At 42.6% G+C, this 26,045-nt stretch overlaps 1 protein-coding gene across 3 annotated transcripts in view; it reads right to left on the bottom strand.

Moving 5' to 3' along the window:
* CARF (calcium responsive transcription factor) overlaps positions 1-26,045 on the bottom strand; it is a 50,725-nt gene that overhangs the window by 22,205 nt on the left and 2,475 nt on the right. For all 3 annotated transcript variants that reach the window (XM_084818160.1, XM_084818170.1, XM_084818178.1), the window contains exons 2-11: positions 24,273-24,388; positions 23,593-23,817; positions 19,227-19,347; positions 16,913-17,042; positions 13,600-13,684; positions 10,593-10,782; positions 8,645-8,765; positions 6,253-6,396; positions 4,215-4,442; positions 3,083-3,245 (exon numbers count right to left, since the gene is read on the bottom strand). In XM_084818160.1, coding sequence (XP_084674286.1) covers positions 3,083-3,245; positions 4,215-4,442; positions 6,253-6,396; positions 8,645-8,765; positions 10,593-10,782; positions 13,600-13,684; positions 16,913-17,042; positions 19,227-19,347; positions 23,593-23,817; positions 24,273-24,388 — 1,523 coding nt within the window. The remainder of the gene's footprint in view (positions 1-3,082; positions 3,246-4,214; positions 4,443-6,252; positions 6,397-8,644; positions 8,766-10,592; positions 10,783-13,599; positions 13,685-16,912; positions 17,043-19,226; positions 19,348-23,592; positions 23,818-24,272; positions 24,389-26,045) is intronic.

The following is a 26,045-nucleotide window of genomic DNA, read 5'->3' as shown; positions in this document are numbered from 1 at the left end:
GTGATGAGTGGTTCCTGAGTCAGGAAGATAGGCTCATTGCCTGCTCTGGATGGGGTTGCACTCCCTCTGAAAGATCAGGTCCGCAGTTTGGGGGTATTCTTAGATCCATCACTGTCACTGGAAGCCGAAGTGGCCATTGCAGCTCGGAATGCTGTTTACTAGCTTTGGCTGGTTTGCCAGCCATGGCCTCTCCTGGACAGGGATAGCTTGGCCACCGTGGCACAGGTGCTAGTAACTTCAAGACTGGATTACTGCAACACGCTCTATGTAGGGCTGCCCTTGAGGCTGGTCCGGAAGCTGAAGCTAGTGCAGAATGCAGCAGCTTGGCAGTTGTCGGGAGCTGCCCCTTTTCAGCATGTAACTCCTTAGCTGAGGGAACTGCACTGGCCACCTATTCGCTACTGGGCCAAGTTTAAGGTATTAGCACTAGTGTACAAACCCCTAAATAACTTGTACCTAAGAGAGCGCCTTCTTCCTTACCAACCTGCCTGGTCACTGAGGTCATCGGTGGGCTTGCTCCTGGTGGTTCCATACGGACGTATGGCCTGGTTGAAGTCCACCAGGAAAAGAGCCTTGAGTGTGGCAGCCCCCTTCCTGTGGAATTCCCTGCCTTTGGAGGTCAGGCAGGTGCCAACATTGTGTTGTTTTTGGTGCCTCCTGAAGACGTTGCTATTTCAAGAGGCCTTCCCTGAGTTACCAGCTGCGGTTTATTACATTCAGAATCTGTTCTTTTAAAATGTTTTAACTGTTTTAATTACAGGGTTGTTATTTTCTTGTTATAATTATCTTGTTGTTCACCGCTTCGAATTTGATGTGGAGCAGTATATAAATATTGTAAATAAAAAAACAACCCCCCCCCACAGTGTTGGTAATTCCCCCTGCCCCAGTATGTGCGGGTTGCATAACTGGGATTACCCTAATTATCTGCGACACAGCACAGGTTGCCTTGTTGTCTGAACCTGGTGCATGGCGCAGGCATAGTGACTTTTCACCCATCATACAACTCCTACTGCAAGGCAGGGGTTGTAGGGTGGATGAAAAGTTACTATACCTGCATTGTGCACCGGGTTTGGATGACACGGCAACGCGTGCTGCAGGTAATTAGGGTAATCCCAGTCGTATGAATGGCACAGGTGGGGGAAACAACCGATGCTGCGTTGTTTTCCACACTGACCGGCCAAACCCAGAAATTGTCTCTCTCAGCTTTTAGGGGTATCAGGTTTTCCTAAGTGCCCTAAGTTCAATACCAAAAAATCCCTCATTTATGTGTTTGGTTTACATGTATATACTATACATGTCCATGTAAATTAAAGCATACTTCGTAAGAACACACTGAAACCATACATACTGGGGGGCGGGGACGACACACACAAATATTGAAATGTAAATTTACTTCTCAGTTTTTACACTTTCTTCTCTCACAGATCCCTTGTTAAGTTTCTTAACCTTCCTACGCTTGTAAAAGCACTGTATTAATCTGATACTGGGTTCCAATCTAGCAGTGGTTTAAAAAACAAAATCCAGTGCGATGCATTTGACAATGAGTCCAATTTAATGTAAAAAACCTGAAAGAGTATCTAGTACTGTTATAATATAGTCATGTCACTATACGGTGATTGTATCTGGGTTTGTAATGATCCCCAGTATTAATTCCTATGCAGTCTAAGATCCTTGATACCTTACACTAGATTTTGAGTTGAAGGGCAGGAGTATGTATAAATAAGAGAACTCTATTGAAGGATGAATGCTCCCTGAACTGCTACATTGACATAAGTACCTATTTTATAGCACTCCAACTACAAGACTGCTCTAGTTCATTGTTACTTACCCAAAGCCCTGACACATAATATCAAGGTCACTTCCAATTTGCAGATCTACAGATATGGCCCTGTTTGATCCACTTTAGGATTTTCACAAAGCTATTCTAGTGAACTGGCCATTATAAACAAAAAATAGTGATCTCATCGAACTACACTTTTCAGCAACAGATAAAAGGTTCTATAGCTGGTTTTCCTGTTTCGTTGTTTGGGCCACTACAGACTTTAACATTTCGTGCCAATTGCCTTTAACGATGGCTAAGGGAAGGGGCTTTGGAACGGTGTGCTCCTTTCTCAAATTCCCACCAAACTCAACGATGATTTGTCTTAGCATAATAACATCATGTTAGTTGTGATTAATCCTAAACCAGATGCATTCTTACCTCAGCATTTGAAACCAGGACTGAATGGGCAGCATCCAACTGTGTCATTCCAGTAGGACAAATGATGTTACACTAGCAGAACTCGAACTATATGCAAGAGGAGAATCCAACTAAAGTTATGTTTGTGCAAGCAGCTGAGCAAACAACTGGTTGCACAGGCATAACAAGCAATGGAAATATTTGGCAGAGCTTCACTAGCACTATTTGAATTTGCGGAATGACATTGTTGGATACTGCCCAGTAACTACACAATCCCGGTCTCAATCCTGTAGCCATGGTGAAGTGAAGCGTTACGTTTGCATTGGCCCCCTGTGTTACAAAGTCAGATTCGCATAATCTTGTGAATATTATTACTTTGAATAGAATTTCAGTTCCTATCCACTTTTTTCCAGTTCATGCTATACAACCGTTATCCACTTTGGGATGCAGTGACAGGGCAATCAACCTAAAAAATCCTTATATTTCCAATGGGGTGAAATCTTAAGCCTTTTAACAGTGATTTTAGCACTTTATATATATAGTAGAGAAACTGATCAACATGAGATAATCAAATAAATACAGTCATCATGGTATGAAATGTAAAGCCATCAAGAAAAAACAACATGCTTAAATACAGAAGGGCATGAGTAATGCTCCAGTGCTCCTTTTATGACTAAATCTGTCTTATGTCAAACTATTAGCACCTTACTAACAGGGTGATGTGAAGTCTGGAAACAGATTTTTTTTTATTTTTTTCAGTCAATTTACACTCAGGTAAACGTATGAGTCCTAAAGGTATTTGAAGTAAATAGATGTTCTGAGTGAGTCAGGAACAAGCAGTGAAGACTGACAAAATGACTACTGAACTCAGGTTCAATAGGAAAGAGAAGGCTTCAAGATTACCATTGCAGGGATAGTTTCCGAGTTATATACCATCTTCCCATTTCTTTGGGTCTTCTGAACTTCATGAATGTGGTTCTTGATATCATTTACAGTAGGAAAGAATGACAAGTTGTGCTTCTCTGGCACTTCATCAGGTTTGAACAATTCTCGTTCCACAAACTTTCTGTTGAGTATTACAATGCAGGAAAGAGAGGATTACACACATTTGTGATATAAAATTTGATCTTACCTGTCCCCTCTTCCCAATAACATTCAACCAAGGCTTAGGTCCTAACTTTCCTTCTATGAATGGAACAGCATTCACAGTGGTCAGGGAACCCTTGACAATGGTGCAGTGAGCTGAAGATAGAGCGGGGAGTTGGTAGAAAGCACTTCCCCTTTACATGAATGGAGGAGAAACTTGGGATCCATCAAATTATTTTACTCTACTAAGAAACACACAACCAGAGTAATCTATTTTTTGCATTCTGAAAATTGTGCTGGGCCATTTCAGTAAAAGATGAATTCCAAATCTTTGCAAAGGAAAAAAAGCGGGCAATTTGCTACAGATGATCTAAAATACTAGGATGTAAAGCAAAATCTCCTATGTGGCATCTACACAGCATAAGACAACTGCATGCTTTGACTCCCTGAAAATCTCAGCTATGGATAATTGAAAATAAAAGTAGCAGGTTTTCTAAACTGAAGGGCATAGGGGCCCAGTTGGACAACAGATTTTCTATAGGTCTCTGGAGTGCTCTTCCCAATTATTTCTAAAAAGCACTTAATTGGATATGTAGAAACGATCCATACAGACACATCCCAATCCAAAAAGGCACAAAAAGCTAGAGATCTAACGGGCTTCCAGACAGATGGCTCCCAGTGTAACCAATCAAAACATGTTGTGCGGCTACTCCATCTTTTCCTCCTGAACTGATTTTTTGTGGAAAGAAAAGATGTAGTGGGAAAATATGGGAGGGTTAGAAGTTGAAGACATCATCAACTGGACCACCTAAAATTCCATGAATGAGGCAGGGCGATTACACAATAAAAGCCTTGCCTGGAAGCACCCCAAATGGTCCAGAAGGGGTAGGGAGGGCCTTATCATAAGATAAAGGGGATGAAATGTGTTGTAGAGGTTACAAAGCCTTACCGTAACTGTTTCCTCACTGCATAGACTTGTTCTATTCCTTGAGACACCAGTTCTCGGATCTTATCTGCTACTTGTGGATGAAGTCGTGAAGGTAACATGCAATTCTCATCTTTGACTGCATCATCCTCTTCCTCAGGAGATGGCATGGAGAAAGGTGAGGGTGGAAGGCAGATCTCCTCCATTTCATGATACTGGTGAGCCTGCTGGGTAGGTAACTGCACATACCACCTGATAAAACAGATACAATTTTCAAGCAAAACAGCAAAAATAAGCCATTTAATTCCAACACCATCCTGCCCCTTAGGAACAAAAAGCAAGTCTAGCAAATATTTCATGTTTAGTCAATAGGCATGACAACACTTCTACACATATTGACCAATCCTAACTACGCTTCTGCAAATAAAAGTGCTTCTTCTCTTCACAGATGGGACCAAGTTCCAATAGAGGATTCTCACCTGTTTCCCCCTCCCGCTGAAGCCACCCTCAACTGTTCCAAAGGATCCCCCAACCATCCAGAGCAGATCTGCAGGAGGTCACGCTTCCTTTGGGGCCCCTCTTTCCTTATGCACTCACACACACTAAGAGAGAGGCTTCAGTCTCAGGCCTTTAATTCATTATCAACAGGTTGATTACAGATGCAAATCCTCGAAGAGTCTCAGGCTACAAAGGAATGCCTTCAGGGGATTCAAATGGGAACACCGGAGGTTGCTACAGCTGGAAGTGAGGCTTGCTGGCTAGACTAACTTAGGGAGGGATGTCCCGCCCTTCCAGTGATGCTTCCCTACATCACCTCTCACACATCGCTAACCAGGTTGACCATCTCGGCTCCGCCCCTGACATTTCCCTCTTAGCTCTGCGCTGTAGTCTAGCATCTCTTAGGTCACAGACCCCACTCTCCTCCTCCTCCCCCCGGCTTCTCACAGAGGGGGGCAAGGGGGGCTTCAGGCCCAGCCATCTGGTAGTAAGTAACCTGAGAAGCACGCCTACCCATATCTGAACTGGCTTGGGAAAATGCATCCCCTGGTTCTAGCTGTTCCTCTTCTGAATCTGAGCTAACTATCTCCCTGTGCTCAGAATCAATCCTGATACAGGAGGCACATGAGGCTGCAGGGGAAGTAAGTGGAAGTCCCCCCCCCTCACCTTCCAAAGGCAGGAACAACCTCAAGTTCCCAGCCATTATGACTGTAAAAAAATGTGTTCTAGTAATTACTTTTTACTCCATAGCAGTAGCACCATCTTGAAGTACTTTGACAAGTATTAATGTTGATCACTTAAATTTTTGATCATTTAAATTTTTGATAAACATTGAAACATGTGTCATTCTTATCTCTTCTCCTGAAATCTCTGCCTGACCTCTACCCTTACTGTTCTTGTAACTTCGAAAACTGTGTGTCTTCCACACTGACTAACTAGGATGAAGGCCAATGATGTACTAGGGATAATCCTATTCATATCCAAATAATCAATCACATCTAATTTCCCAGCAAACAATATTCAAGTGGAATTTGCAATGAAATGTTGCAGTATGAAGTCTCCTTGTCCAGGGTTCCAGACAGGCAGCCTTACCCTCTTCCATGATATTCTATTCCATGGCCACCGAATAGGCTCAGACCTTGTTTGGGTTTGTTTTTTCCCCTTAGGTGTTTTCTCCTAAATATATGTTGTACTTCTGCAAACCTTGTAGTACAGTGGAGCATGCCAATACCTCCCTCTTGTTTCTCAATGGCCCTGTTTTGGCTATGTAGCCATCAGGACTCAAGTTAACTATTGGAGAGAGTGATAAAACCAAATGGTTTCCAAGTCATCCCTAAGATGTTTCATCAAAATACATTCATAAAATTTGTATGCTGAAAAGGAAGGTCAGTGTCTTTTAAAACCATGTTTCACTATAAGGATTCGTGCAATAAAGTGAGGTGAAGGTGGCTACAGTGAAGTTGGTTACGACAAGAATCAAGGCCCCAAAATGTTAACCTGAATATAAACTATATATAGGCATTTACTATTATAGTCATTGATCAAGCTGAAGGAAAGGTATTACCTGAGAATTCCTCCCGCGTCAATCAGGTTTTTCTTCAGCACGTTAAAAGCTTTTTCCTGCTCCATGCGTATGATTTTCTTATCAATTTTGGGGTCTGTGGGGACTCTATATTCAGGAAACTTCTGAACCTTCTTAATGTAGATCCTTCCACAGGAAGTGGGAGGCGGGGAGAGAAAAGAATTGCAACACTTAAAAAAACCCCTCTTACTCTATTAAGAACTTATTTTACAAAGAAACACACCAAAATATTAGTAATGTGAGAAACACCCTTACAGTGTATGGTGAATTAATCAGTGAGCAGGCCAAAGAAGTAGACAGTGTCCAGCCATTGATGCTGCACAGCAGAAAACTCAAGGGAGAGAAGGATGACAGAGTAATGGATGGTGGACTGTCTTAAACAGAAATGTGCAGAAAGACTAATTGTTAAAGCAATGAAATGGTTATGCCTATGCACAAATTAAGTGAAAAACCAAGGACATCGTTTGATTAAAATTAAAGGTCTTTCAAATTAAGCTGCAATCTGCTTTTGTCGCTGCTGATGACAGAAGGGCTAACTATCATGCAGATGAAGCTCAGGTTTCTAGTTGCATTCAGAGATAAACTATGTCATCACAACTGTGTGTTAAACAGCTCTTTTTAATAATAAACAAATTAAGCCCCATAATCGGCAAAATGTGGTTATCAAAGCTTGTGGTATTATCATCCGTACAAGTCTGAATGATTTATGAAAACTTAGGAGGCTTCTTATGCTGCATCATTTGGGTGTGGAACTCAATCAAGATAATCTTGCAAACTTGCAAAGCCCAATCTGAGCCTTTGGGAACAGAGTAGGTAAAAACCAAAATAGTTTTTTAAAAATCATTGTGTAGTATACAGCATCCTGTCTTAGGTCAGAGAACTAGACTGGATGGTAGGCTGTTCACTTCAAAACCTGTAATTCTATAAATAGCTTATGTAGTACAATGGTTAAAAGCAGGAGTTCTAAGCTAGATGTCTCCTAATTCAAATAGCTCAGCCATGAACTCTCAAGGGTGGTTTTAGGCAAGCCATGACTTTGTCTTTAATGTGGGAGAGGATACTGGCGTAGCCTTGCTGGGTTGCTGTAAGGATTACTGAGATGGACTAGGAATGTTATGTCTAAACCATATCTAGCAAACCATGGTTTGCTGGAGGGGGAATGTGAAATAGGCTCAAGTGTTTCGTCCTCCTCGTATGCACCTGGCTTCAGAGGAGAATTCCCAGTTTGTTAAAACACAGTTTTCCATGACACCGGAACTGGGAAACTGTGGTTGAACCAAGAAACTGGATTAAATAAGGATCAAACCATGGTTTGAAGGTCTAGTTTGTAGGGAGCACTTAGCCACAGCTTCTCATTTGGACTATCACAGGAAACTGTGATCTAACAAAACAGTAAGTCTTAACCATGTCATAATGTATATGAAGCTGATGGATCATTTAGTATTTATATAGTTCTTTCATGAAGTGTGAGAAGGATTCAAAGAGACAGAGGGCATCAAGTTGCACTCTCTCTCACACACACACATGCACCATGAATGCCCTAGCTCCAATTAAAATGATATGCTGTAATACGTTTTAGATCAATTTTTAATGTAATGGTGAATCATGTGTTAATTAACCTATGATTAGCTGGGCATGAGTGGGAGTGCTGCTTTGAGTGTGCTCCTCACCTCTGCCTTCCCGTTTGTAGGTTGTTAAGTGTGAAATCCAACCCAGACACTCTGGTTGTTTAGGGGTTAGCAACCCAGAGTTAACCTACAATTTGTTCTTGAGTTAGCTCTGGGTTGCTTAATGTCCAGGTTCGGACATCACACTCACAACCTATTCATTGGTTGCTTACAGAAAGCAGAAGTGAGGAGCACGCCAGGGCAGCACACCCACTCCCGGCAAATTATGGGTTAATTAACCCACGGTTCACCATTATGTCCAAACCGGGTCTTAATCTTAAAACTGTCATTTTATGTTAGTAGGCCAAAAATAATATTGCTATATCGCCTTCGTTGATTTTTACTCTTGAAAAGTATTTCTTTCAGTGATGTGATCTTTTAAACTCAGTAAGAGCTGTACAACGTGTTTTAGGAGCCTGCAACATAAAATGGGTTTTGACCTGCAAGAAACCACTGATTGATGCAAATGATAATTGAGTAGAAAATGCAAAATTGCTGCAAAATTTCAACCACATCCTCTTTTTGAAGTTTATCCCCTGCTTGCCTCCATAACTGCTGTCATCTATTTGCATAGGATTAGCAATCAAGTTTCCTTATAAATTATTTGTATACTTTGAATCAAGCCAGCATTTGTTGGATTTACTGAAACACAGTAACTAGTTAGCTCATATCAAAGCCTGATCTCTTTGCAGTTAGCCATAACTTACCTTGCAGGACAAGTGGCTTTGTACAGTTGGCAGGAAATGCTCTCCTGCTCGCCAGTTTTTCTAGGCTGAAAACCCTTCCTTCGGGGCCCATATTGGCACTCCATCACTATGGCTCTACTTCCTGTTTGGGAGGAGAAATGTGGTATGTCCAATGTGACAGGATTGTTTTTCTTCACAGAAATCAGTGATTTTGAGAACATCTTTTCATAATATCACTGATACGATTTCGTATGAAATGGCTGATTATTTCTCCCATAATAATTTTTAGATTATAAAAGAGAATTCCTATTTTCAAAATTTGTTCTGAACAAATCTTTACAACTTCCCCATTATGTATTATACTAACAGAGCCGCTAAGACTCGAACAAGAGAAAATGAGAAAAACTGAAAATCGAACGACTTGTCCATTCCTACATTCTGCATAGCTCACATTCATATTTTTATTATCAGTAATATGACTTCCTGTATCAAGTTCAAGACACTACACTACAGCTATGTTTGCATATAACAATAAGCCAGAATTCCTGGCTTACTGTGAATCAACAGTGTGCTAGTGCACACAGCCTGTTGGCTCTTCTCTTCGCACAAGCAGGTAAAACTAACCTGATTTGCTCACAACAAACCCAGATCTTGGGTTCAGAAGTCACAATAAACTATCAATTCCTGGTTCGTTTTACCTACGAATGAGAAGAAAGCCGCAGAGTAGGAACAAACGGGCTGTAAGCCAGGATAAGTCAGGATTCCTGGCTTATTTGTAATGCACTACTTTACATCTTCACAAGACTTTCATTTTGCTGCCCACAACAGAAAATCTCCATTTCCATTTTAAATAAATACTTGTAAAACAAAAGCTTTTCTACACAGAATGCTGCATTTCTAGCTTGCTGAAGACCAGTCCCCGCTTTATAAACTATCTTCCCAACTGAAGTATTTGTAACGAGTAGCAGGGAAAAACTTTTTGTCAGTTATCTCTCCACAGAATACAACATCAAGAAATCACATAAGAATAATAAGATTGTGTCTCCTGGGCCCACAACCAAGCCACTGTCAACTGGACCACTCTGGCTCATTATCACAACCTGCAATTTGGTTATTAACTATGAGACAATTCATGTGTATGTGTATATCACTTCATATCTAAACCATGTGCACTGCCTGCACTGAAACATATTGTGTTTAAGGTAATGCCATATCATATGAAAGCCGTTTCTGATATTTGATTTATGATAGCTATTTCACATGTGAAAGTCATCACCGAAGCTGGAGGACCAGGAGAGAGGAAGAAGCACCCTAAATCAGGGTTAGCATTGGGCAGATGTAATGACGAATCAGACGGAGGGGGATGGAAAGAATTCATACGGGCAAGGGGTGGGGGGAGGCATAGGATTGCATGGTCTGGAGTTATATCTGTACTAACCCACTGTCACTGAGTGACTAACTTGTCCTGAGAATTCATTTGGAAACATATCCTGCAATAATTTTTCACTGGTAGATCAAGAGACTGAGCGCTACTTCACAGACGACATTTTAGTTTCACGGGCATGATTTCTCCATAGGAAATGAAAAAGCATGTGTGACCTGTACACCATCCTGTCTGAAGATGGCACAACTGTTTGCTTTGCCACTATTACCTGTATCTGAATTGAAGGCCACTCCACAATGGCTTCTAAACATGTAATTGTACATGGCTATATGGAGATTACCTCTGTGTAGGAAAATGTTGTGTGAAGGGTTCTGAAAGACAAATTTCTCTCACAGGAATAGAACATGTATACACGCGCACGCACACAATGCTGAATTTGAACGTAAGCCATTAAAACGGGGGCACTGAGGTTTAACGCCTTTTGCCCCTTTCTAACCCTTCACAATGCCTATACACCTTCTGCAAGAGAACTGAGGCAGAGTCTCTTTAATAAATTTAAAAACTATTAAGAAGGAAGTTAATTACCAGCATTGACAAAAGGGATCCCATCAAAAGGGACATATTGGGACTTCCACATCAGCCTTGTGGCAGGTTTAGCTGGGCTTGGAGACTGGCGTGTTCCCCACACACTGTGTGTTTGCTGTTTGTGCTGTGTTAGAATACTCTCTAATTCTGTTTCACTTGAACAATAGCCACGGTATGAGTCCCCGATTTTCTGCAAGAAAAGGAGGTGAGATAATAGGATTATTCAACCACTGAAATGCTTTTTAGTGCCCGACTGGTCAATACCGTCAAATGAGGATGTTGATTGCAATCCAGGGGGCTGCAGGCACACTATCTGCACATGAGACAGCATTTTTGCAACTGTTTCTTCCTGTTGGCCTAAGAAAGACTTTTCAACCCCCCTGAGTTTAAAAAGCAATTTGCTGGTTTAATGCAAGTAGCGACAAAAACTCATATGTTTTGCCAGAACTCCCTGCAACCTTTTGATTGTATTCAAAACTCAGTGATGTACAGGTGAAATGATATTCTGGAATGCCATGTTTCATTTCTGCCCACTTTCACCACTCTATGTGATTCTAAAGAAAAGCTGCTGCTGAGGGTTATGTGCCATGTTCCGTTTAAACATCTCTTATGTTAAATACACAAGAGGGCCCATGTTCTGCTGTCTAGCTCTACATTTCTGTTTCAGCGTTAAGTAAGTCTGGCCTAGGCGTCGACAAATTGAAGGCTTCATTTCCTAAATTTATCATATTGCAATATAACAGCAGATTACAGAATTAATCTATGCTACTTTTCTCACCTTGTAAGCCAGACAAATATTGGTTTTAAAGTGAAGAAGACTGCAAGGTAACTGTAACAGAAAAACTGAAGGAGACGCTAGGTACCAAATTTAATGAGAAGGTCTCAAAAATCTAAACAGAGGATCACAGAAGAGATCTATCTAATGAAGTTTTCCAAAACGATTTCCCCTGACCCAGGTCTATTTGGCTAGTGGGTCTAGAATATTTTACCTTGCAGTGTATAGCACAGTTAATCAACAAGGCCTATCTTAAAAGATGTACTCCTCCTCCATACATTTGGTGCCAGGGCTGGTACCAGCACCTAGAATCCTTGGGCAGTGCTGCACTGGGGACCCCTTAATTTTTTTTCCTGGCTCAGCACTCCAAGTAGCATCAGGTGGCTGGATCTAGCTACCCATTTAGTTTCCTACAATGTCCTAAGCTAGTGTCACACTGGGAAATGGAAAAAGTGGCTAGACTCAGCCACCTACCGCTGCTTGGGGGCACCACCATAGCCAGGTAACCCCGTTAGGGCCCACTGACAGAGGAGGGGATCTACCAGAAGACCAGGGCCCCCTTAAAGCTGGAACCAGCCACATTTGGTACGTATTTCTCATCCATGGGTTTGGTGCATGGTCCTCCATCCTGCTCTCTTGACATAGTTTTTCAGAATGTGGCTTGATTACACTGCAGTATTGTAAAACAACCTTCAGCATCAGTCTAGATAACCTGTTATTGTAAGTGACAGAAGGCCTGAATATGGGAGCTGCATAGGTAGCCCACGGACACACTGCTCTATACCCTACTACTTGTTGTGACCCAACGTGGCATCGTTACACTACAGCATTAGATGACACACTTACCTACCTCAGCCTTGTAACAAAGCTCTCTGGTCAGCCAACTTAATTAAACACACAAGCCAAAGGCTGTGGCTTCTCATAAAGACAGATATCACACACAATAGAGCCCTTTAAAAAGCCATGAGTTCCTGACTAGTTAGGAGATTGGGAGGAGCTGTATGTAGCTCAATGGTAGAGCACCTGCTTTGCATGCAGAGGGTCCCATGTTGAATCCCCCGCTTCTTTAGGCAGGGCTGGGAAAGGATCCTGCCTGAAACCCTGGAGAGCCACTGCCAGTCAGTGGCGACAACACTAAGTTAATGGACCAATGGCTTGACTCAGTATAAAGCAGCTTTCTATGTCCCTATCAGAAGTCTGGCCATAAACAGTGCATATGTAAGGGAGGAGGAAGTGAGATGGAGGACAGAGATGGGGAAAAAAGAGAAAAATGGTAGGCAGGAGAGTAACCCCATTGGATATTGTAGAGGTGGGGCTTAGAGCAGAGGAGGGAAGAGTGGGGTTTGCACTGCTGGGAGCAGTGGAGCAGGATCTAGGTTTAGGATCATTCATAAGAGTGAAAGATGAGCAACATAGTGGAAGATGAAGAAATACCCAGATTTATTTATTTACTTATAAACCACCTTTTAACAATTTGTCTTATTCCATTGTTAATAAAATGGAGCACCTACCTATTTCTATGTTGAGGGCACACTTAAAAGACCCCAGAAGCCTCTAAGTTCACAACCCCTCATTCAGGGTGTACATTCAGCAGTGCAGCTGTCAGTTCTGCAATCCTGTCCATGAGTGCAGACCACTTTTGTTAGTTACCACTCTGCTTCTTACACAGGGGAAAGGGTTTCACTGTAAGGCAATTCCTTTATGCTTGTTGTTTTTTCTGTCAGAAACTGGAGAAAAACTTGCACAATAGTTTTGTTTTCATTTGTTAATCTTCCCTCTAGAAAAATATGTTTCTTAGGGCTAAATCCAACATTGCTACGGGTATTCCCCTCCTCCCCACTGTGCCCCCCAAAATCTGCTCCATAGGGTCCCCCAAGACCCTGGAACAGATTTGGGGGGCACATCAGAGACTGCAGGAGGGAGAGGAAATCCAGTCCACCTGCAGTATCCATTCAACTGGGGGAAGGACATCGTTAGGTATAACACTTAGAGAACAATTATATTTACAGTATTTCCCCTCTTTAGACTGGGTTGTTCAGGCTATTCACAGTCCATGACAATCAGCCTAAAGCCCCTTGTGTACACCATTCTTATCTTACCAGAGTGGCTTGGATCAAAACAAACAAAATGAGACAGGACATAATTAATTACATACCTAACAACAGTAGTTACCTTCTACACTAGTTTGTAAGATTAATGTTTTGCTCAGGATTTGTTTTATTTTTAGCTCACCTCACAGCTTCTGAGACGGTGAGCCCATGCAGGTGCATTTGAGGGCAATGATTGAGGAGAAACTGGAAAAGCATCTTCCAAAATCCTGTATAACAATGCAGAAATTGATAGTCAAAACGAATCCAGGTAACTAAACACAAGTCATCACAAGTCTGATATAGATTTATTGCTATATTGAAAATAGAGGCAGGTTTATAATTTTTCAAATCTTGTGGTAGATATTTGTAAGAGAGTATTTGCAAAAAGGCATAACACCCAAATTAGACAGAAACGATCATTTTAAAAACACGACTGTCTATTGTACTTATTGGCCTAGTTTGCACGTAATGACAACCCATGGGTTGTCGGGGCCGAGCATGAGTGAACACTCTGCCTTCTGCATGCTCGCAGAAGTTTTGTTTTTCAAAACAATCCAGCAACACCCTGTTCCTAGGTTGTTAGCTGTGACGTCCAAACCTGGCACTTTGGATTGCTGAGGATTAAACAAACCAGAGTTTGAACCCATGGTTTGTTGTTGGGTTAAAACTCTGGGTTGTTTAATCCTTAACAGTCCATAACAATCCAGAGTGTCAGGTTTGGACATCATGACTAACAACCCAGAAATGTTCCTGGATTGTTTTGGAAATGCAAAACGGATGCAAGCAGAAGTGGCGAGTGGGTGGAAGGCAGTGTGCTCATTTGCTCCTGCATGGCCCCACCAATTCATGGTTGCTTAACCCATCAATTGGCATTACATGTGAACCAGGTCACTGAAGAGATATTGAGCCAGTTCACACATAACGACAACCCAGGAGTTGTCAGGCACAAGCAGGAGAGACAGAGAGAGCTGCCTCTGGTGCACTCGTCACTTCCACTCCCAATTAACAACTTATGATCTCCCCTTTCATAGGTTGTTAGCGTGACATCTGATCCCAGATTCTCTGGGCTGTTTAGAGTTTAAATAACCCAGAGTTAACCCATGGTTTGTTGTTGGATTAATTCTGGGTTGTTTAACCCTTAACAACCCCACATGTCTGGGTTCAGACATCACACTAACAACCTATGAATGAGGTGACTGTAGATTGTTAATTGAGAGTGGAAGTGACAAGAGCCAGTGTGGTGTAGTGGCAAGAGTGTTGGACTAGGAGCTGGGAGATCCAGGTTCTAGTTCCCACTCGGCCATGGAAGCTCACTGAGTGACTTTGGGCCAGTCACAGACTCTCAGCCCAACACACCTCACAGGGTTGTTGTTGTGAGGATAAAATGGAGAGGAGGATGATAATGTAAGCTGCCTTGGGTTCCTTGCAAGAGGAAAAAAGGCGGGGTATAAATGCCATCAATCAATCAATCAATCAATCAATAAGCGCACAGGAGACAGTGCATTCATTTGCTCCTAATAGATTTCAGCAATTCTTGAGTTAAATAACTCACGAACTGCCATTATGTGCACACCAGGTCATTGAGGGGAATGGAAAAAAGGAACAAGGGGGCATGGCATACAAGAGATTATGGCACATAACTATGGTAGGCAAGGTCTTGAGCAGTGTGTGTGTGTGTGGGGGGGATGATGAGAGAAACAGAGGGGTAGTAGATCCTAAGTATTGCTGTAGTGGGCATAGATTCAGGTAGTGTATTAATATGGCAGAGGAAACCATTAATTTAAAGTGGACAAAGTCAGCAAATATTTTTTATTTCTTCCAGGACCACAGAGCAGATGTTAGGCAGCAAAACCAAATCTGGGAACTTAGTTCACCACCCTTCTCAACCGTGGCATGCAGAGGGGAGTCTGAAGCAGACAGCGCAGAGGTGCTTAATCCTAATCCTTCCTCACTGCATCCTCCCCTCCCATGCCTGCAGCTTCTCCTCACCAACTTGCACGCTCCTCCACCACTTTTCAAATGTCTGGCAGTGACCAGAGATCCCACACTTGGGTCTGCTGCCAAATATATATTTTGGCCCTCTGTGCAGATGTTCAACTGAAGATGACCAAGGTGTGGTGTGTGTGAAGAGGTTGGTGGGACAATGGAGCAAAACAAGATGAGCACAGAGGACAGGGAAGAGTTCTAAGTGGGAAATGTGGAGTTTGAGGAACGTGCAGAAGTGAGAGGTGCTCAGGGTAATAAAAGGAGAAAGCGCTGTAGTAATGGGCAACTTCAATTACTCTCGCATAGACTGGGTAAATACATGTTCTGGACATAACAGGTACAATGTCTAGAAACTCAGAATAACTGTGCCCTAGAATAGTTGGTCAAGGTACTGATCCTGGACTTCATCTTAAATGGTGCCCAGGACCTGAAGCAAGATGCAAATCTTGTTGAACCAATTGGAAAGAGTGACCACAGTGCAATTAAATTCGACGTATGCAAGTGGGCAACTCCCAAGAAAGTCCAGCCCAGTTACATTTGATTTTAAGAGAGGACACTGGTAAAATCAAAGTTGAAAAGATATGTCAAGGCAGTCAAATTTCTCCAGAAAACTTGAAGATTTTTCAAAGCCACAACAATAGCTCAGCCAGAATGTATACCGCAGATCAGGAAAGGTACCAAGTCCAAGAGGATGCCGGCATGATTAATGAGCAGAGTCAAGGAAAATATTAGACTGAAGTAAACTTCCTTCAGAAAATGGAAGTCTTGCCCAAATGAGGAGAAAAAAAGAACACAAACCTGCACACACACAGATACAAGCAGAAATAAGGGGTAAAAAAAATGAGGAGCTTCTAGCTAAAAATATTAAGACCAACAATTAAAAATATAGTAAAATATATCCGAAGCAGGAAACTGGCTGGGGAGGTAAATGGATGACAAGAAGTTAAAAGGTGTGCTAAAGGAGGAGGAGACTGCAGAAAAGCTGAGTGAATTATTTGCATCTGTCTTCACTGTGGAAGTTCTAGAACAGACTTTTTCAGGAAGGGAGTTTGAAGAACTGAGGCAAATCGTGCTGGCAAGAGATAAAGCTCTTACTTACTGGTCTCCGGAGCAGATTTGGGCCACGCATGGGGAGCTGCTGGGGGAAAGGGAAATCTCTTACACTAGTGGATGACCAGCACCGTAAAGTTGGTACCTCTTTCATTGGGCAGTTGCTTAATGGTCTGAAAGAGGCAGGGGGTTATTTTGCTGCACCTGGCATTTTATAAATGCTAGTTTAAAGCAACAAGCCTTCAGAGGTAGGGTGAATTAGGAGTCCAGAGAAGCCAGTCATGAGAACACAAATGCAAGCTGTGACCATTTCAAAATGCCAACAGGAGAAAATTCAACAAAAATCTGACAGTAGGAAAGTCCGTAGAAACTCATTACTTACAAAGTCTCAGGTGGGCTTTGTTTGTCTTCTGACCTACCTATCAGCTGCCTTTTTGGACACTGCGAGAGATGCTTGAGGATGAAGGATGTAACTGCTTGTACTGTCTGCTATAGCAGCCACTGCCACTGTCTGCAAATTTCCTTCACAGTTTTTCTCTTCTGAAGCATCTTTGTAAAAAATGGAAATAAACTTTCCTCATTAAGTGTACACAGAATCAGGAACACCTGTGGTAAATCACATCATTTCTGAACAATGAGGACTTTGTGAGACGCAGTCTGAATCTGAAAAATGAGTCTATGTCTGCCAGACCTTCAGACAATCAAGGAACAGAGAAATCTTCTTACTTGCACCCAGGCTCCACTGACTAATTCTGTTGTATGTCGAGGTAAGGGCAGAGCTCAGGGAAAGTGCTGCTCTGAGCAGGTGAATGTACCTGTCCATAACCACCCTCAGCTCTGACTGCAACCTAGCTAACTTCCTTATAATAAAACAAAGGTAGCTGTGTTGACCGTAAGAAAAAGGATTTGTCACTATGGATTTTGGAATTTTCTTTGTATCAGGGGCTCTACAACACCTGCAAGAAAAAAAGGGGGGCCACACCATCTTGCTTGCGTTTCTATACATAATTCTAGGTTTCTATTCCATGCTAGGGCAAAGAGAGGAAGCCAAGACAGAGGAGGAAAAGAGCAAGACGCTACTTCTAATGCAGTGAGGTGGAGGTATTAAACATCAGCCATACTTGGTGACTAGCAGTAATGGCCTCTGTGCAGGCCAGCGAATACAGACTGCTGATACATGCCCCCAAGAAAAAGAAGGGGGACACAGCCTCTCAGAAACCTATGTCTTCAAATAAGTTAGGAGAGGGAGCTGCATGAAGGGGTTATAATAGTTACCCTACCCTATGTGGGAGAATATCTTAGAGGGGAGCTGTTAAGTACCTTTGGTGGGGGCAGATGGTTTGGTGCAAATTGGGAAGGGGAATTTCTTTTAAGATCCTGCCTAGACTTTAGTGTACTATAGGTCAACCAAAATATGCAGGTAGAAGAAGGAAAAAGGAACTAACTGTAGAGGAGGTCTACATCAGGTACATCAAGAACTTGACTATTGCTGTCAAACATTATACACCAAATTGTTTTAAAATATGGCTTATTCTAGGAATATATGCAAGTTTTAAAATATCTATAAACACTCAGCATCAGTGCGAACTCTGGATGTATAATTGCTCTTGAAATTAACTGCACCAGAACAGACCTTCCCATTATTTACAATCGGACAATGGTGAGCACATTTATTTGGACTTCGCATCGAGCAGAACAGAACTTATTTTCAACCATGCACATTTAGGATGCTTTCAACTGTAGAAGAGTTGAGTTGCAATAATGGGGGTGGGGTGGGAGGACGCCAGTGTGGACAGGGCCAGTTAGCGAGTCATTCTATGGCGGTATAAATTAATCTGCTTTGACAAGTAGTCTGAAAGGGGCAGTCTCACAACACCTTCTCCAGTCACTTGCTCCCCTCCTCCATTCTGCCTGCCACTTTACAAGGTGTTTTCCCCTTCTTCCTGGAAATAGTGCACACATACAGAACCCATGACTGCCCACTGTGTTCCTCCAATTAAGGAGCACAAAACAGTGTAAAGGCTCCTGCATGCCTATGCAGGTATGGATTCTCTCGGGGTGCTTCCAGACGGAGGTCTCCTAGCGCTACCAACGAAAATACACTGTTCAGCTATTCCATTTTTTCCTCCTTAATGGATTTTTTGTAAAAAGAAAAAAGACAGGAGAAGTGGTGGGAAAACACGAGAGGGTTACACAATGACAACAAGGTCATCTGGAGTGCAACTTTTTCTGAACGAGGCAGGGAGATTGCAGGATAAACGTTTTGTTGGGAAGCACCCCTGCTCTCTTTGGCTGGACATAGACATACAAAGGTAGCAGCCACAGTGACGTACCATTTTCTCCTGTCTTGAGAAATACTGCACAGTCCTATGGTGGCTGCCAAAAAGCAAACAGCTGTGCACTGCAGGCAAGTGGCAATTACAAATCTGAATCAAACCATTTTGTACATTATTTAGTACATAGACACCTTATCCAGCTTACATAGTGGTGACAAAGCAGCCAGAGCCACAAATAAAAACTGCTATAAATGCAAAGTTTAGAGATAAAGTTCTTGACCATTAAGTATGGAAACAGAACAACATAAAGAATGGAAATGTTTTGTCACATGAATGTACAAATCAAATGTTCAATGCTTTTATTTAACTTTAATAGAAGTCTTATTGCTTTAGTGGAATTTGCTTCCATATAATGTGTTGGGATATTGTGAGATTTGGACCTCCAAGTATAACTCACCCTGAGAGCTGGTAACATCCAGACATTGACTTTGGGGAATAATCACTTGTGCCATTCCTGGCTGTGAAGAAGGAATAACATGTAGCACTTGACCATTTTCAGACTGGCTGGCAACAATCACCTACAAAGGAAACACATCAGTGAGTTGGTAGGGATGATAAATGTGCATGATTTAATGTGAATGTCAGAACAACTTGACCACAATCATTATAATTGCTTTTGTTCTAATAGGACACAAAAAATGGGTCTCCCTGGCTACCAAAATTGTAAAAGTGGTGGTGGTAGGCGGAGCGGGGGGGGGGGGGGAGGGGAAGAGACCTACACCTTTAATCACAAGACCTGTCTATCCTACACAAGTTCATTATGGATAGAAAGCAACACCAAGACTCTCTTCACACCTGGCATTTTATCCCACTAAAAACTGGTGCTTTTGATTCCAGATCCTTTCCGGGATTTACACTGGCCCTGCATACAGGCATCTCTCATAGCGCGTCCCTCCACATTATATCTTTCCGTGGCTGGGCAAAGCTAAATGAGCTGCATGGAACAATCAGGAAAGAAAGGGGCTGCTGGCTCCATACCCCCTCCCCTCCCTGATCACTGGTTCCTATAACATGATTGATGGCTCCACCTGTCCCTCCACAACTCCACAGCAGGAGGGAAATCGGAAGCATTTCTAGTGATCTGGATAGCAGACCATGGGAGCTGGTCCCCCCTTCCTCCAAGGAAGAGAGAGTCTTCTCGGTGGCTTACCCCGAGGTTGCTGGTGCTGCTAGTCCTTCTCTGCTAAATATGTGTCATGGAATTAAATGCAGTTTATTGCTTGCACTACTGAGTTTGAATGGTATACCGATTACCAGGTTCCTAACTACAGAAGTAAGAAATCCACTAACTGACTTGTATACAGTCATTGCATCAAGCCATCTCTAGCAGCCCCATGCCCCCCAACCAGGCGACTGCTTCACAGGGACACCATCTTCATTAGACCCACCTTGCTTCCCCCTCCACCCCCACTGTTGTTGCTCTTCCCCCTTATTATGGCTTCCCAATGACCCTGCAAGGTGGTCTAGGAGACAAGATAGTGGCTGGCTAGGTGGGAGGGAATACTATGGAAAACCACCTCAGCATTACTGCCTTATCTAAAACAACTCCACACCCCAAAAGGAAACTATGTAAAATGACCATTCCAAGCTCTGCATGATGAATTTATTCAGGGGAGGAGAAAAGGCACTTTTAATACCCATTGAAATCCTAACTGTCAAGCCTTTCTTCTGCGTGGCTGAGAAGGGAGACTCCCCCATCCACCCTGGGAGGGAAAAAGTCCATCAAACTGGTGAGCAAAAGGGAGAAGAAACAATCAGTGGAGTCAACGGGAGGGGGAGGTTCCAAGTACATGCACTGAAGGGGATGGGAAACCTTAAGACTGCTACTCTAAGTAGACTTACAATGCACTCCTATACATGCCTACTCAGAAGCAAACCACACAGATTTCAATGGCACTTACTCCCAGGAAAGGAAAGCCTTACAGCCAATGAGTTTACTCAGAAGTAAGCATTGCTGTATTCAAGGGGATCTTGGAGCCCACAGTGGAACAGGAGACAGGCGGAAATGGTCACTGGAAGCCCAGTCAGTGACCTGCCCCCTCATCCACCAATTTGTTGTCATGACAATGTCATTCAACACCACCCAGCAACATTCCCTAGCACACGCCCACACTAAGCAGGACAAAGCACTAAAGGGGAAATACACAGGGGGGAAATGATGATTTCAATCACAAGCAAAGAAAATGCCAGGTTTTCCCCCTTCTCAGATAACACAGGAAGAGGGAAGGAAAGTTGTGAGATAGCAGCAGAAGAGCAGAAGCATCATCTAAAGCTCCTGTGAAAACCAGTGATTAAAGAAGAACAATCCTGCTAAAAAAAACACCTCAGGTGTGAAGAGAGCCCAAGGGGACATTCACTGTAACATGACTCCATACAGAGACAGCAATACACAATGTCTCCCAGGACAACACTATGGGTGGAATCAAATGAGGTCCTTCCAAGGACAGAGCTGCTTCTGACAGCGGAACTGGTAAGAGGGTGATTCCTCCCACCACATGCCCTCAAAATCTACTCTGGAATGTCTCCCAACCCTCTGGAGCAGATTTTAGGGAGGCATGGGGGGCTGCAGGAGGGAGAACATCGCACCACATGAGTGCAGTTCTGCTCACGTTACATCGGACTTCACCCTGTGCTTTTATCTACAGTATTTTTCTCAACATTACAGATGGTGAACTATATGTGTTCCAGCTTACAATTTGTTTAAATTTAACTCCACCTCCAGCTTCTCCTTCTGCGCCTTCTCTTTCTCTACCCAGGTTCACACTGCTTCTATGTTTAATGTTAAAAAAACTGAAACTAAATTGTAATAAATAATGAAGTAAGAATTGTGAGCTTTGGAGAAGCATAATACAAAATAAAATCTCTTACTGCAGAAATATTCGCATGTGCATTTGCCTTTAGTTTACATGCAAGTTGTTGGAAGCAAGAGAATATTTTATTCTAACTTGAATTCCATTTAATGCATGTGTGCTTGAGTTTTAAATCATGAACTTCATTTTATAGAGAGACACTTTATAACTTCATGTTATAAAGAAACACAAACAATTTTGTGTGGAATACTGAACATTGCTTGCTACAGGCAGATAATTGGTTCAGATAATATTTGAGAGATACTGTTATACACAAATCATTGAAAAGAGAAAGATGTTGACCAGGTCATCTGCTATCGTCATAATTCAAACTGCAGGCTAGTTTAAGGGATGCAGGGTAGGCTGTGTGGTGTGGACACACAGCTCTGCCCTCCAACATCTCACTGCTGCTTCCTGCCCTCCAGTATTTGCTGCCTGCAGTGACTGCCTCACTCTGGTTACTGGTAGGGCCAGCCTTGTAGATACACAAAAACCTGTTACAAATCAGGAAAGTGATTATTTATTTTATACCATCCAATAGCTGAAGCTCTCTGGGTGGTTCACAAAAATTAAAACCAAAAAGTGCAGGATAAAACAATATAAAATATAAAAGCATTAAAAGGACAATATAACAATACAACCAGAATAAAACCTAGGAGCAATGCAGAGATTTAAAATACAGATTTAAAACACCAAAGCTAAAAGACCAGGAAGCTAAAATGCTAAAACACCTGGGAGAATAAAAAGGTCTTCACCTGGCGCCAGAGGGAACACAATGTAGGTGCCAGGTGACCCTCTCTAGGGAGAGCATTCCACAGCTGGGGTGCCACAACAGAAAAGGCCCTCTTCCTGAAAGATACCTGCCTCATTTCCTTTGGCAGGGGCTCACAGAGAAGGACCGCTGAGAACGATCTTAGGGTCCAGGCAGGCATATATGGGAGGAGGCGATCCTTCAGATAACTTGGCCCCAAGCCATTAAGGACTTTGAATGTTAATACCAGCACTTTGAATTGGGCGCGGAAATGGACCGGCAGCCAGTGCAGCTGGAAAAGTACTGGCATAATAGGAGCTCATTGGCCAGTCCCTGTTAACAATCTTACTGCCCTATTATGGACCAGCTGAAGTTTCCAGACCATTTTCAAAGGCAGCCCCACATATAACACACTGCAGTAATCCATACATGAGGTTACCAGAACATAGATAACTGTAGCTAGGCTAACTCTGTCCAGATAAGGGCATAGTTGGTATACCAGCCTAAGCTGATAAAAAGTGCTCCGTACCACTGAATTCACCTGTGCCTCAAGTGACAGTTCTGGTCCAAGAGCATCCCCAGACTACGAACGTGATTCTTTAGGGGGAATGCAACCCCCTCCAGAACAGGTTGAATATCACCTAGCCAGGTTGAATATCACCGGGCAGGTTGAACCACCCACTAACAGTACCTCCATCTTGGAGTTTCAGTTTCTTGGCCCTCATCCAGTCCATTACCGTGCGCAGGCACTGATTCAGAACAGCCACTGCCTCACCTGGGTTTGATGAGAAAGAGATGGAGCTGGGTGTCATCTGCATATTGATGGCACCTCAGTCCACACCTCTGGATAACCTCCCCCAGCACTTTCATGTAGATGTTAAACAGCATGGGGGATAAAATAGAGCCCCGTGGAACCCCATAGTATAGTTCCCAAGGCACAGAGCAATAATCCCCCAGCACCACCATCTAGAATCGGCCAACAAAGTCGGAGCAGAACCACTCCAGTGCAGTGCCTCCAAATCCCAATCCAGAAGGATACCATGGTCGATGGTATCGAAAGCTGCTGATTGTAGTTCTCAGGTGAGCATCCTAACCAACCAACAGTTCTTCCTCTCCGAGATTCAAAATGCATCCAACACGTGAGTGCACTATGACATACTTACCATGTGAGTACTGGACCCCTCTGAGGATTGTACTTCATAAAGGGAACGGCCACTCTGGTCTACAAGGTGAAATTCTTCTGCTGAAAAAGGCAGTGGCTGAGACAGCTGCATTTGTGCATTCAGCGATAGAGAAGTATCTTCAGTAACCGGCACTGTGATGGGCAAGACTGCTTGAGACGCATTCTGCCCAAAGGATGGGTCCTTTGTGTCCATGCATGTTTGATGCTGCCACAGAGAAAGTATATCTTAATATCTTCTCAATCATTTATTTTAAAATTTTTATAGTAGCAAATAATGTTCAAGCTTTTCTATTATAGGATAAAAACAGTCCGCAACTAATCTATTTACTAGACAAAATAAGAAGCTAACATTTCCCTTTGCTTTCACAACAGACAAAAAAGCATGTTTGCTGTTTTGAACGAAGCAAATCCACTAGAACAAGATCCTCTGCTCACAAACAATTCCAATTTGTATTTCAGTTTTTATACCTGTAGAGGATTAGTGTTACCAATCAAAGAGCATTGTGCAGCTATTCAGTCTTTTCTGCCTTAACAGATTTTCTGGTAAGAAAAAAAGGAAGCAGTAGGAAAACCAAAGGGCTACAGATTCTGTGAAATAGGCAGGGTGAATGCACCCTAAGCCTTGCAACAAAGACAACAGTTTACAACTGATTTTTTTACCTGGAATGCTTGGTCACCACTTTCCTCTTCTTCTGCATTAGAATTGACCAAGAAGTCACTGGCTCTCTGCATGCTATTAACATGATCAACTCCATTTTCTTCCATTACAGTGCAGACTAGAAAAGAGGAAGTATTCATAATCTGAACCCTGGTATCCTGCCAGAATGCATTTCAGCTGCACCCTACATTTTTTTTGTCCTATTTTCTGAGCAGATTTCACATTTAAGAGACCAAAGCCTATTTCAATTTAAAGTCAGTGATCAAGGCTACAATCCTATATTTACTTATTGGAAGTAAGCCCCACTGAACTCAGTGGGACTTACTTTTCAGAAGATTTGTATAGGATTGCAGTATAAACCCGCCTTGGCTTTCCCAAGGATGAACTACTACTCGTCCTTCTTAAAATGGAACATTCTGACATAATTACTCAGTTCATATATAAGCAGAATCTCAGCACTGGGATGGACCATAAATGGCCACAAAGCACTCACAAGAACCTTAAGTTGGTTTTGCTTTTTGGTATATGTGTGGGTGTGTTTTAAGTTTCTAGTCCTCAGGATTGATGGCATAAATTTGAAAGCATGAATGGCAAAAATTACTAACCAAACAAAACAAGTATAAAGTAAAATTGTATTATGGATTTTCACTATCTAGATAGCAAAATCAATAAGCCAAGCTTTTTCAACAGTGATTTAAGGTGGTCACATTTCATTTTTAAATTCTTTTTAAACAGGTTCAACAAGTCACATTTATGGCCAAAAGTTTTTATAATATTCATGTGTAGAAAATGTAGGCAAGGTCCACAAACAGTGGTTTGGCATCTATCAGGTTACTGAAAAGTATATGCAAATACCAACTAAAATATTGAATAGTGAATGTATAAGGATTAAGGATTTGTTTAATTTGTTATACAAACAAATTGGGAGTGCAATCCTATACATGATTACTCAGACAGAAGTCCCACTGAGTTCAATGGGGCTTACTCCCAAATAACTGGGATCAAGGAAATGCAGAACTATGTAGACAAGTTACTTTACTCCTTTAAAAGGTCTTTTACATAGTGGTGCTCTAGAATTGTTTTATAGATGTGCAAGATCTATTTAATGTATTGCGGAGCCTAGATACCATGTCTCATTACCTATTCTATACCAAAGCACAAGAGAAAGACTAATCAAACTATGATGGTGCCACTCAAAGAAAAAAATATTACAAAATTGTGTTTGGAGACTTATACATCTTAATTTAAGTCAGGCTTCACTAGCGCTTAGCTATGGAAGCTGTTTTCAGTGCTATGCCTGGGCCATAGGAAGGAGCGAAGAGCAATTTCTGAATATAGATCAAGTGGCTCTCTCTCACCAGGAAGGCCCACTGCCCCCACCCCACAAATCCCTGTCCAAATGTCTGGAGACGGTGAGTGGCTGGATGGGGAGGAATAAGCTGAAGCTGAACCCTGACAAGACCGAGGTACTTTTGGTGGGAGACAAGAGGAGGCTGGGGGATGTTGACCTGGTGTTGAATGGGGTACGGCTACCCTTGAAAGACCAGGTCTGCAGCCTGGCGGTCATTTTGGACTCCCAGCTGTCCATGGAGGCTCAGGTGTCAGCTGTGAGCCGGACAGCGCTGTATCAACTCCATCTGATACGGCGGCTGCGCCCCTTCCTTCCCGACCATCTGCTCCCATCGGTAGTACATGCCCTGGTCTCCTCTCGTTTAGACTACTGTAATGCGCTCTACGTGGGGTTACCCTTGAAGACGGTTCGGAAGCTGCAGCTG

Source organism: Heloderma suspectum, chromosome 1, assembly GCF_057233095.1.
Source record: "Heloderma suspectum isolate Gila_16-S chromosome 1, 16-S_ref, whole genome shotgun sequence".
In the NCBI taxonomy this organism is placed as follows: Eukaryota; Metazoa; Chordata; class Lepidosauria; order Squamata; family Helodermatidae; genus Heloderma; species Heloderma suspectum.
The sequence above is the reverse complement of the archived record's forward strand: the minus strand, read 5'-3'. Positions and strand labels throughout refer to the sequence as shown.